Below are 13,160 nucleotides of genomic sequence, written 5' to 3'. Positions count from 1 at the left end.
ATAGTCAATCCTCTGCATGTTAAAGGTCTCTCTTTGCTGTAAGTTTCTCTTGGAACTTGCTGTCTTACTAGGCACTATGTTAATTAGCACATTATACATTTGTTTCTTATTCATTTCTCACAACCCTATGAGGAGTATGTTTTTATCCCTATTTTACAGAGAAAGAAACAGGCTCAAAAAAGTTAATAAACGCCCAGGATTACACAATTAGTAAAAGTAGAATCAGGATTTGAACACAGGTTTTCTGACTCTAAAGCCTTGCTCTTAATTACTTTGCTCTGTTGCTTTATAATAAGTAGATGATACCATAAACCCAAACCTCCTCAGTTCATCCCAGTGGACAGAGTACCCTGGATACAGAGTTCAACTCTAGATGCTACTTTACTCTTTTTCTGGATCATGAGTTCAAGTTGGAAATATGACCTTGCTTCCCATGCAGGCTGGGTTTCCAGGCATCTGCTGAATGGATTTCGGTTTTAGGAAAACAGAACAGCTGTGCAGCTTGGCATTTATGTGCCTGTATAGTCTGGGCTCAAGTAGACCTCTGAGGCCTCTCTTATAACTTCACCGTTAAGCACCATAGTTTCACCACACCTGCTTACCTCTAGTCCTGTGAACATTTCTTGTGTCATCTTGCCTCTGATCTTACTCATGCTCTTCAGTCTGTTGATTATCCCTTCCTTGTCCCATGCTTTATCTGGTTCAGATGTCACTTTCTCCGTAAAGCATCCCTAATCACCCACTCAAATTTCTCTTCCACCTCTTTTGGAGCTCTTTAAGGTGCTGAGCCCTCCTGGAATTCAGTCTCAGTTTCTTTGTGAATGTGGGCAAGTTATTGAACCTTTTTAGGTCTTAGTCTCCTTGTCTGTAAAGTGGGAAAATGACACCTACCTGGAAAGGATCACTTTCAGGGTTAAGTCTTAATTAAAAAAAACAAAACAAAACGTTTTGTTTTTTCAGAAAAGCAATCCTGATCTCATGGTTCTAAAGATATTTTTAAAAAGCAGTAGATTTATGTGGGATGTTGGCTGGAGCAAGTTGCTCCTTACAACTTGTTTTTCATCTAGGAGGCAGCATGGCATCCTAATGGATAGGGTTGCTGAACTCTGGAGAACCCTGATGATCTATCCCAGATCAATTTAAAGAGCAAGAAGGGGGGTTGTAAAGGTCCCAGAGATAGTTTTTTTCTTTTGTGTCTCCCCAGGTAATTCTAATGTACAGTCAGGATTGAGAGCCTTAAATATGGTTAAGAGCATAGGTTCTGAAGGCTGACCTGTCGCTTTCTAGCTCTGTGACCTTGGACAAATTATTTAGCCTCCAAGCTGCAGTTTCCTCATCTGGAAAGGCAGATTGATAGTGTTTGTATAGGGTTTTTGAGAGGCTTTATTAAAATGTTACAGTTCTCAGGGTACCTGGGTGGCTCATTTGATTAAGCCTTTGGCTCTGTTCATGATCCTGGGGCTCTGCGGCATCACGCTCTCTGCTCAGTGATGAGTCTGCTTCTCCCTCTGCCCGTTTCCTTGCTCATGTTCATCCTTTCTCTATCTCAAAAAAAAAATAGTTAAAAAGTTACAGTTCTTAAAGTGGCATATAGTAAGTGCTCAGTAAATGTTGTTATCATTATCTGATGTTCTCTGTCTTCCATTCAGTCATCTAAGTGGCCTAGCCTCTAGGGAGGATAGGGACATTGGGATAAGTATCTTGACTCCCGCAGCCATACCAGGTGTCAAGTTATTTCTTCTTATTATTATTATTAATTCCAACAATAATAAAAGATAACCATAAGAGTCTCATGCTCTACCGACTGAGCTGGCCTGGCGCTTAACCACTAATAAATGCTTATAAGTTTTTTTTTGTTTTGTTTTTAAGATTTTATTTATTCATGAGAGACACACTGAGATAGAGAGGGAGAAACATAGGCAGAGGGAAAAGCAGGCTCCATGCAGGAAGCCCGATGTGGGACTCGATCCTGGAACTCCAGGATCACGCCCTGAACCGAAGGCAGAAGCTCAACTGCTTAGCCACCCAAGGTCCCATAAATGCTTATTATATGCTGGTCATTCTGCTATATGGTTAACTTATCCTTTGAGCAGTGGTGTGAGGGGAGAGTATTCATTGTTTTACTGAGGAGGAAACTAAGGTGCTGAGAGCTTGAGAAGCTCATTCAGGTCTTACAGCTAGGTAAGTAGCAAGGCTGGGATTTGAAGGCTAGTCTGACAGAAGCCTGTGTTCCTAACTCCTCTGCCAGCATTCAGGGGCATAGTTTAGGATATGTTGCACTAGACCATTCTGCATCGAGTTCTTACTACTCTTAGGTGATTCAGTGTCAAGCAGCTTCAGTCTCCTTTTCCCCAAGATCCAAGCTGTCATGGTTGGAAGGGATCTAGAGGTCATCTAGACCAACCTCCTGCCCGGTGCTGCAGGCCTTTTGGCAAGGTTGTCAATGGTCTTTTGACCTCTGCTTGATTGTTTCCTACTGGTAGCACAAGAACTTTTTATGAAGCGGTCAGTCTTATGTTTGGATACTTCCTCATGTTGAGCAGAAACTGCTTTCTAGTAATTTCTGTTAGCTACTGTGTGACTCTTAGAACAGCATTAAGTCTTTTCCTTATACACACAGTAAACCTTCTGGTGAGGGAATGGGCAGCCCATGCCCTAAACTTTTCTTTATGTGACATGACTTTCTGATCTCCTTTCCAGTCTCCAAATGCCCTACATAAGGAGAGGTGTAGATTCTAGATATGGTTGGATTCATGGAGAGTGTGGAGTATGGCAGGACTGTTACTGTAGTCTTTGTCCTAGCTATCATAGTTTTGTATTAATCTCCTAGTCAACCTAAGCACCCAACGCTTTTCCCCAAGGAATTGTACCCATCAAAACAGTCTTCTCATCTTGTACTTGAGGTACTTCTAAAAATTTACCTTTTTAGGGACGCCCAGGTGGCTCTGCGGTTAAGTGTCTGCCTTCAACTCAGGTCATGATCCTGGAGTCCTGGGATCGAGTCCCACATTGGGCTCCCTGCATGGAGCCTGCTTCTCTCTCTGTTTCTGCCTCTCGCTCTCTCTGTGTCTCTCATGAATAAATAAAATCTTTTTTTAAAAAAATTACCTGTTTATCCTTATCAATTTGCACCCTGTTGATTTCAAGACTATTTCAGACTATGGAGTTGATTTTATCTTAGCTCTTTCAACATTTTACTATACTTCTCACTTTGGTATGCATGGCTCTTGCATCCTTATCTTGTTGGTAAATCAAGATAATCCTGTATCATGCCATGAAAAAGATTCATGAATTAATTTATTATGTATGTCTTAATTTATTATGTTATCAGGCCCACATTTCATTTTATTGTCATGAGGAACTAGGTAACATGCTTTAATGAACTTGAGGTAGAACACCTTCTGTGGTATCCTTTGAATTTCTTGGTCTGGTAATCCTAGGCAAAAAGAAAGAGATTAGATTAGTGTAAAGTCTTATTTTGGGAAAGACCTAGTTACTTAAGAGATGATAAGTTCTGTCCAGTCCTGGAACTCCAGGATCACACCCTGGGCCGAAGGCAGGTGCCCAACTGCTGAGCCACCCAGGTGTCCTGTCCAATAAGCCTTTAAAGATTGATTGATTGATTGATTGATTATGATAGACACACAGAGAGAGAGAGAGAGAGGCAGAGACACAGGAGGAGGGAGAAGCAGGCTCCATGCCGGGAGCCCGACGCGGGACTCAATCCCAGGACTCCAGGATCGTGCCCTGGGCCAAAGGCAGGTGCCAAACCGCCGAGCCACCCAGGGATCCCCCACAATAAGCCTTAAAAAAAAAAAAATTCAGAGAATGACATCTTTTCAGTCTGTGATTTTGGGAGTAATTTCTCTTTTCCTCTTATGAAAATCAGTGCATGATTAACTCTTCTACTGTTAATTGTTAGCATAGCACAATAGAGCAACAGTTTTGCCTTTTTCCTTGCATCATCTTCCCAAAGCAATGTTGCTCCAAACACTTAAAAAACAGGGATGCCTGGGTGGCTCAGCAGTTGAGCGTCTGCCTTTGGCTCAGGGCATGATCTTGGGTCCAGGGATTGAGTCCCACATCAGGCTCCCTGTGAGAAGCCTGCTTCTCCCTCTCCCTATGTCTCTGCCACTCTCTCTCTGTCTCTCATGAGTAAATAAATAAAATTTTTAGAATTTTAAAAAATAAAAAATAAAATAAAATAAAAACAAAAAACGGACACCTGGGTGGCTTAGTGGTTGAGCAACTGCCTTCGGCTCAGGGTGTGATCCCAGGGACTGGGATTGGATCCTGTGCCAGGCTCCTTGCGGGGAGCCTGCTTCTTCTCCCTCTGCCTGTGTCTCTGCCTCCCTCTGTCTCTCATGAATAAATAAATAAAATCTTAAAAAAGAAAAAGAAAAACAAAGCCATTAGCATTTTGGATGAGCCCATTTACTCTGGACTCTACTAGCCTTTTGCTCATTACACATTATACAAACAGTTCATGTTCACCAAAGAAAATTTGGAAAGTAGGGGGATCCCTGGGTGGCGCAGCGGTTTGGTGCCTGCCTGCCTTTGGCCCGGGGCGCGATCCTGGAGTCCCGGGATCGAATCCCATGTCGGGCTCCTGGTGCATGGAGCCTGCTTCTTCCTCTGCCTGTGTCTCTGCCTCTCTCTCTCTCTCTCTCTGTGACTATCATAAATAAATAAATTAAAAAAAAAAGAAAACGAAAATTTGGAAAGTAGAGTAAGAAGAAACATTGCCCACAGTCTACCACCCAAACCCAGTCCTTGTCAGCATTTTGTGTATTTCCTTCTAATCCTTTCTGGGTGTGGACTTTTTATTTTTGTTACTCATTTTGTAGTCCTGTTGTTTTTTTTCCTTTTTATTTCATAGCTGATCATCAGCATTTTCCATGTTATTATAAGCCTAATGTTAGTTGTCTAGATTTTTATATTTCTTACATTCATTCTCTTAGTCACTAGTAATTTACTCTTTATCTACCAAGTTTGTTCTTTGGCAAGTTATGTTCCTCCAGAGCTCTGCTGCCTTTTCTTTTTTTGAGATCACCTCTCATATTTTGAGTTCCTGTATTTAGTATCTTCTAAAGTTTTTGATCATTTCAATCTGAGGCCTATTTTTTCTCTGAATTTGCAGAAATCTGCTTTCCTAAAAACTTGAGCTTTGTGTCCTATTATCTGTCATTCATTGTTTTCTTTCCTTTTAGAAAATCCAAGGTGATTCCCTTACCACATTGCTTATAGTAAGTCAGTACTCAGTAAACGTCCAGTCCTCATTTCCGAGTGCTTGTGTTCACTGCCACATCAGCAGTTAGCCCTTTCTCATTGGTTGGACCTAAATCTAGGTGCCTTTTTTGTTGTTTTATTTTAGGCAGTGACATTGTCAGCAAGGTGAGAAAGTATTGAGCATTCTTTTTTGGCAGTCTTCCATGGAATCTTGAGCTTAACGAAGTTTCTATCTGCAATGGGTCTTACTATTGTCACTGTCAGTCAGTTTGGTTCTCTTTGGAGAATGAACCTTTCTTATCCTCCAGTTAACGGAGTATTTTTTCTCTGCAACAATAAGGCTTTCACATCTTTTTTTTCATCTTTGCCTGCTTCTTTTGAGCAAGATTGTCCGTTGCCCATTTCTAGATTTTATGTCACTCTCTACTTCAAAATATAGACATCTGAAGCTAGAAGCTTTGTGCCTTATACTTTTTTCCTTTTGTTTTTAAGCTGTTTCCTCACCTGTAGGGATTTTTTAAATGTTTTGATCAGTGCTGTGATACTCTTGATATTTATTTTTGTCATTTTTTTCAGTCTTTATTTTCTCTGCTAGTCTCATTTATGACTAAATCATTGTTATCAGATCAACAAGTCTCCAACAAGGTATTGTTTCTCTGATCCTCAGTCTGTGCCCATTATCATCATCATGAGCTCTTCCTGTTATTTGTCACCTTCTTTAGAACTATGTCTTTACTTCTCATAGGATTTCTTCTTCCAAAGTTGTGATTTAGCTTAGATAACTAAGAAGGCATCTGTCCAGTGTGGACATCCACCTCATTAGTATTTGGACTCTGTTCCTGTTGAACTGCTTGTCACTAATGAGGACTTGCTAGAGTTCATAAGTCTTGATGGTATCTCTATCTTCATAAATCTGGCTGGCAGGAAAGCACCCACCCGATTTAGTCTGACTATACGTACATGGTTTCTAATTAAACCTATCTTTTACTCTTCAAGATGGCAAAACAACAAATATTTAAACATTTTTTATCTGAAAGTATTTGCATACTATTAAGTAAATACTTTTAAATTGATTTGTTTTTGCTTTTTTTTTTTAAGATTTATTTATTGAGAGAGAGAAAGAGCGAGCACACGCAAGCAGGGAAGGGGACAGAAGGAGAGGAGAGAATCCCAAGCAAATTCCCTGCTGAGCATGGAGCCCAATGTAAAGGCTGGATCCCACCACCCATGAGGTCATTACTTGAGCTAAAATCACTGGTCAGATGCTTAACCAACTCAGTTATCCAGATGTCCCTAGGTTCATTTATTTTAAAAAGACATGAAGACATACTTGGGAGTAATGGACATTGAATTCTTAACAGAATTACTTCAGAGAAGGGAGGGAGAGAAGTGACTTGGAGAAGTTACACAGGCCCCAGTTTTATATGTAATGTTTCCTTTGCCTCAAATCTTTTTAAGAAATTAAGGATAAAGTTAGGTAGTAGATACACGGGTATTTAAAACTTTTTTTGTTGATATATTTGCGTATTTCAAAGATTAAGTGAGATATGTACTAAAGTATTCAGCAAGAAATTAACACAATCCTGGTAAGGCTGAGGTTCTTTTTTTGGAGGGTCTGGCTTTTATTTTTAATTTTATTATTATTTTTTTTCATCACTATACTTGTACTCTTTAATCCTCATCACCTATTTCACCCATCCCTCCACCCCCAGGCACTCTGATAACCATTAAGAGTCTGTTTCTTGGTTTGTCTCTCTTTTTTTTTTTTTCTTTTGCTTGTTTCTTTGTTTCTTAAATTCCACATGTGAATGAAAGGTATTTGTCTTTCTCTGACGGACTTATTTTGCTTATTAGCATTAAAAAATATGGAAGGCTTCACAAATTTGTGGTATCATCCTTGCTTAGGGGCCATGCTAATCTTCTCTGTATTATTCCAATTTTAGTATATGTGCTGCTGAAGCAAACACTCTTCTCCCATTCTTTTTTTTTTTTTTAATTTATTTATGATAGTCACAGAGAGAGAGAGAGAGAGAGAGAGAGAGAGGGGCAGAGACACAGGCAGAGGGAGAAGCAGGCTCCATGCACCAGGAGCCCGACGTGGGATTCGATCCCGGGTCTCCAGGATCGCGCCCTGGGCCAAAGGCAGGCGCCAAACCGCTGCGCCACCCAGGGATCCCTCTTCTGCCATTCTTAAATGGAATTACTCATATTATGGATGTTGAGTTGTATTAATTTTTTTTTTTTAAGATTTTGTTTATTCATGAAAGACACAGAGAGAGGCAGAGATATAGGCAGAGGGAAAAGCAGGCTCCCTTCAGGAGCCTGATGTTGGGACTCAGTCCTGGGATTCCAGGAGCCAAAGGCAGATGCTCAACCACTGAGCCACCCAGGCGTCCCATTTTAATTTCTTTATATAGTTTGGATACTAACCCTTTATCAGATAGGTCATTTGCAATTATCTTCTCCCATTCAATTGGTTGCCTTTAAGTTTTGTTGATTGTTTCCTTTGCTGTGCAGAAGCTTTTTATTTTGATGTAGTCCCAATAGTTTATTTTTGCTTTTTATTTCCCTTGCCTCATGAGACATATTTTAAAGAATGTTGCTACAGTTGATGTCAGAGATTACTGCCTGTGCTGTCTTCAGGGATTTTTATGGTTTCAGGTCTCAACATTTAGGTCTTTAACCCATTTTGAGTTTATTTTTGTGTATGGTGAAAGAAAGTGGTCCAGTGTCATTCTTTTGCATGTGGCTGTCCAGTTTTCCCAGCACCAATTGTTGAAGAGACTGTCTTTTTTCCATTGGATATTCATTCCTTCTTTGTTGAAGATTAATTGACTGTATAATTGTAAGTTTATATCTGGTTTTTCTCTTCTATTCCACTAATCTGTGTGCCAGTACCATAATGTTTTAATTATATGATTGCTTTGTAATATAAGTTGAAATCTGGAACTGTGATATCTCCAGTTTTGTTTTTCTTTTTCAAGATTGCTTTGAATATGGGGATTCCCGGGTGGCTCAGCGGTTTAGTCCCTGCCTTCGGCCCAGGGCGTGATCCTGGAGTCCTGGGATCGAGTCCCACCTTGGGCTCCCTGCGTGGAGCCTGCTTCTCCCTCTGCCTGTGTCTCTGCCTCTCTCTCTCTTTCTCTGTCTCTCTCATGAATAAATAAGTAAAATCTTAAGAAAAAAAAAAAGATTGAATATTCAGGGCCTTCTGTGGTTCCTTGCTCTTCCAACCCATGAGCATGGAATGTCTTTCCATTTCTTTTGTGTCATCTTGAATTTCTTTCATTAGTGTTTTACAATTTTCAGAGTACAGATCTTTCATTAAATTCCTTTTTGAGGGGGGATCCCTGGGTGGCTCAGTGGTTTAACGCCTGCCTTCAGCCCAGGCATGATCCTAGAGACCTGGATCGAGTCCCACGTCGGGCTCCCTGCATAGAGTCTGCTTCTCCCTCTGCCTCTCTCTTTCTCTGTGTCTCTCATGAATAAATGAATAAAAACTTTTAAAATATATATAAATATAAATAAATAAATTCCTTTTTGACTATAGCTGTCAACATTTCTTCCTCCCCAGAGATAACAACTGTTACCAGTGTGAATTATACCAGGCCTTTTTCTTAGGCCTGGTATAATTAGAAAATGTATGGTGATGTTTATATTTTATTTTTTTAGTGTCATTACATTGTATAGAAACACCTCACTGCACTTCAATTTACTGCACTTTGCAAATACTGCCTTTTTTTTTTTTTTTTTTTTTTAATAAATTGAAGGTTTGTGGAAACCCTGTGTCGAGCAGGTCTGTTGATGCCACTTTTCCAACAGCGTTTGCTTACTTTGAATCTCTGTGTGACATTTTGGTAATTCTTGAAATATTTAGAACTTTTTCATTATTATTGTATTTGTTATGGTGATCTGTGATCATTGATCTTTGATGTTACTATTGTAATTGTTTTGAGATGCCAGAGACCAATCCTTTGTAAGATGGAGAACTTAAGTGATACATGTTATGCATGTTCAAACTGCTCCATCAACTGGCCGGTTGCCAGTTTCTTTCCCTCTCCTTGGGACCCCATTCCCTGAGACACAACAATATTGAAGTTAAGCCAGTTATTAACCCTACAATGGCCTCTTAAGTGTTGAAGGAAAAGAGGACCCAGGACTCTTACTTTTTTTTTTTTAAAGATTTTATTTATTTATTAATGAGATACACACACACACACACACACAGGCAGAGACACAGGCAGAGGGAGAAGCAGGCTCCATGCAGGGAGTCTGACGTGGGACTCAATCCCGGGTCTCCAGGATCAGGCCCTGGACTGAAGGCGACGCTAAACCACTGAGCCACCCAGGCTGCCCTGGACTCTCACTTTATTTATTTTTTTTTAAGATTTTATTTATTTATTCATAGAGACACAGAGAGAGGCAGAGACACAGGCAGAGGGAGAAGCAGGCTCCATGCAGGGAGCCCGACGTGGGACTTGATCCCGGGTCTCCAGGATCACACCCCGGGCTGCAGGCAACACTAAACTGCTGCGCCACTGGGGCTGCCCTGGACTCTCACTTTAAATCAAAAGTTTGAGGTGCTTAAGCTTAATGAGGAAGATATATCAAAAGTCAAGATAGGCCAAAAGCTAGGCCATTTGTGCCAAACAGCCAAGTTGTGAATGCAAAGGAAAAGTTCTCAAAGAAATTAAAAAGTGCTATTCCACTGAACACACAAATGGTGAAGTAAAACAGCCTTATTGCTGATAGAAAGCTTTTCCCATTCCCTTAAGCCAAAGCCTAATCTAAAGCAAGGCTTTGACTCTCTTCTCTTCTGTGAACGCTGGGAGAGGTTAGGAAGCTACAGCAGAAAAGTTTGAAGCTAGCAGAGGTCATGAGGTTTTACGAAAGAAGCCATCCATCTCTGTAACATAAAAAACACAAGGTGATGCAACAAGCATATAGAAGCTGCAGCAAATTATCCAGAAGATCTAAGATAATTAATGAAGGTGGCTATACTAAACAACATATGGACACTGAAACCTTGTGTTTGTTTTAAAGTGCATTTTCCTGATTACTAGTGAAATCAACCATCTTTTCATATGTTTATTGGCCTTTTATATTTCCTTTTGTGTGAAATGTGTGTTCATATTCGTTTTTATTCTGGGCTATCATTTTATTATTGATTTTGTAGGATTTCTTTAGTTTCATACTTTATATTTGGGACAACATCTCTTCAAAATTATCTTGGCTATTGCACATCTCTCTTTGACATATTTCCTAAAATGATAGAATCAGCCTGTCAAGTTCAAGGAGTAATCCTCTTGAATTTGGTATTGCTTTAATTACTACAGGTTAATTTGGGGAGAGGTATTACGTATTTTACCAACAGCATTTGTTTTTCAGCCTAATGCCCGTTCTGAATTAGATAATTTGTTTAGGGCTGTTGCTCTGTGATTAAAAAAAAAAATAGTTTACTTTACTGTCATCCTCTTTTGAAGTAATTGTCATCTTTTCTGGCACATTTCTTTTCTAAACACATGTTATCTGAACTGTTACAAAGAGCTACTGGTGGGATGTGCAGTATGGGTGGGAAAATTCTGTCATCACTTTTATGTCTTGTTTTTCTAGCAATCCCCAAAGTGAGGCTGGAGACAATCTACATTTGTGGAGTAGATGAGATGAGTACCCAGGATATCTTTTCCTATTTTAAAGAATATCCTCCTGCTCACATTGAATGGTTGGACGATACCTCCTGTAAGTACATGCAAGTTTTTTATTGACTATGCTTTTGTTTATGATTTTAAGAGTTTTTGTTTTATCAGATGGTGAATGTTTGTGGTTGAGACTACTTGTCTGTGCCCTAACCTCTGCCTTTAGCCTAGGGGGAAAAGATTGGCCATTGATGAAAACCAGAATGCCTTAGCCAATCTGCCAGATCATATTCAATGAGTACTGTAAGACAGCTTAGTGGTGATGACCAGGAATCTAGGAGGTTGGTTGCTGGCATCTGAGTCTTGTGTACATGATTTTTTTTTCTTTTTTTTGTGTACATGATTATTGAGGCCTCTTTAACTCCCACAATTTCCCAACAAAGGGATCCAACTTTATAGAATTGGGGTGGATCCAGCTGTATAGAATTGGGGCTGTTTATTCAGGGCTTTAGATGTTGTAATTGCACCTTCCCAGATAGCTCTTCACACGGCTGGCTCTGCCTTAGTATCTGATCCAGAACTAAACTGAAATCCTCTGACACTATATCAGACCTCTTCTTGCTTTGAAACTTCACCTGCTTGCCCTAACCTGTGATTTCTCCAACTTGTGAACTAACTAATACTTACTTGCCTCCCGACTCCAGAGGAGTAACCACTCTGCTGGCTTCTTGTTTTAACTCACTTCTATTCTGGCTTTGCTTACAGCTAGCTTGCTGACCTAGGTTGTACCTTGAATAGCTGCCTGGTTTTCCCATCCACTTCTTTAGAAGATGTTGATTAAGTATTATCATTGAAAGAAGAAACATGACTGAGTAGAAGAGTTTTCTCTGTTTTTCCTTTTGCTTAACTTACACCATCTAAATCAAGGGTTGGCAAACCTTGGGACGCCTGGGTGGCTCAGCATTGGGTGCTTGCCTTCGGCTCAGGTTGTGATCCTGGGATCCAGGATTGAGTTCTGCATCGGGCTCCCTGCGAGGAGCCTGCTTCTCCTCTGCCTATGTCTCTGCCTCTCTCTGTCTGCCTCTCTCATGAATAAATAAATAAATCTTAAAAAAATTAAATGGATTTCTTTTCTATAAGACTTCTCAATACCTTTTTCTTGATAAATTCTCTTGCTTAAAGAAGCAGATTAAATTAGTTGCTACAAAGCCAAGTGGCTATCATGCCCCCATTGTATATATTCCATGGATACCATCATCACCCACACTTTACAGTGGAAAACAATCATTTAGCATATCTGAATGACAAGAAACAGCACACAGCTTCCCTGTAGAGGGCAGTAGTAAAAAAGGATAATCCAAACTTATTTGACAGTTGTCTTCTTACCATCATCATCATCACAAAAACTGCTAACACTATATATACTCTTTGAGCCAGGCAGTTTTAATATACAGAACCCTTTTTCATGGACTATGTCACAGCTATTTCATGGAACCCAGTTTGGAAATGCAGCTCTAGGCTAATATCACCAAAGAAGTTTTACTACCACTTTCTGTACTACTTTCATTAGGTGATTTGTACGTTTACTGATACTGATCTGGAGCTAGATGAGGCCATAGCAATGAAGGTACTGCAGTCTCCTGTTTTTTTTAAAACTTACCATTTGGATGTGATGTAATGTTTTATTTTACATTTTGTTTAGGTAATGTGGTTTGGCTGGATGAAATGACAGCCACACGAGCCCTTATCAATATGAGCTCTCTGCCAGCCCTGGATAAAATAAGAAGCAGGGATGCCAATGAGGACAGGTCATCTGAGAAAAGTAAAACAGGTAACAACACAGGAGGAACTTTTGGACTGAAAAGTCCTATTCTTTACACTGTTGATTTGGGTTTCTGTGCAGAGCTTTATATAGCATTTCATTGTCATTTCTAAAATAAGCTCTGATGCTTTGGATCATCAGTAAATAGGAGATAGTACTGGACTTTTAAGTTACACGAGATGAAGTTATGTTAAGATTCATCTTGTCTCTAATACTGCATTTTAGACAAGCAAGAAGACAGTTCAGATGATGAGGAGGCTGAAGAAGGAGAAGTTGAAGATGAAAACTCAAGCGATATAGAGGTTAGTAATAGGGCAAAGATATATATAAGTTTTTAGTGTAAAAAATTGCTTACTGTGTTTTATTTAAGGCTTAAGGACATAGTAAGTTGTGTTCTTCCTCTGGCTTTTACTGTTAGACCTTTTGAGGGTATACCAGGATCTTGGCCTTTAAGTTCATGTAGCTGTAAAAAG

General features: G+C 39.8%; 1 protein-coding gene and 1 non-coding gene across 6 annotated transcripts in view; one reads left to right on the top strand and one right to left on the bottom strand.

Annotated features, from left to right (window-relative positions):
- The window catches only part of NCBP3 (nuclear cap binding subunit 3), a 38,098-nt gene that overhangs the window by 5,941 nt on the left and 18,997 nt on the right, over positions 1 to 13,160 (top strand). For all 5 annotated transcript variants that reach the window (XM_055322039.1, XM_055322076.1, XM_055322049.1 and 2 more), the window contains 3 exons: positions 10,843 to 10,968; positions 12,568 to 12,696; positions 12,913 to 12,989. In XM_055322039.1, the coding sequence (XP_055178014.1) occupies positions 10,843 to 10,968; positions 12,568 to 12,696; positions 12,913 to 12,989 (332 nt within the window). The remainder of the gene's footprint in view (positions 1 to 10,842; positions 10,969 to 12,567; positions 12,697 to 12,912; positions 12,990 to 13,160) is intronic.
- Positions 7,089 to 7,196, bottom strand: LOC129518100 (U6 spliceosomal RNA). The gene has a single exon (XR_008666121.1). It is a non-coding gene; the product is annotated as a U6 spliceosomal RNA (small nuclear RNA).

This window comes from Nyctereutes procyonoides, unplaced genomic scaffold (assembly GCF_905146905.1).
Source record: "Nyctereutes procyonoides isolate TBG_1078 unplaced genomic scaffold, NYPRO_anot_genome, whole genome shotgun sequence".
Lineage (NCBI taxonomy): Eukaryota > Metazoa > Chordata > Mammalia > Carnivora > Canidae > Nyctereutes > Nyctereutes procyonoides.
The sequence above is the reverse complement of the archived record's forward strand: the minus strand, read 5'-3'. Positions and strand labels throughout refer to the sequence as shown.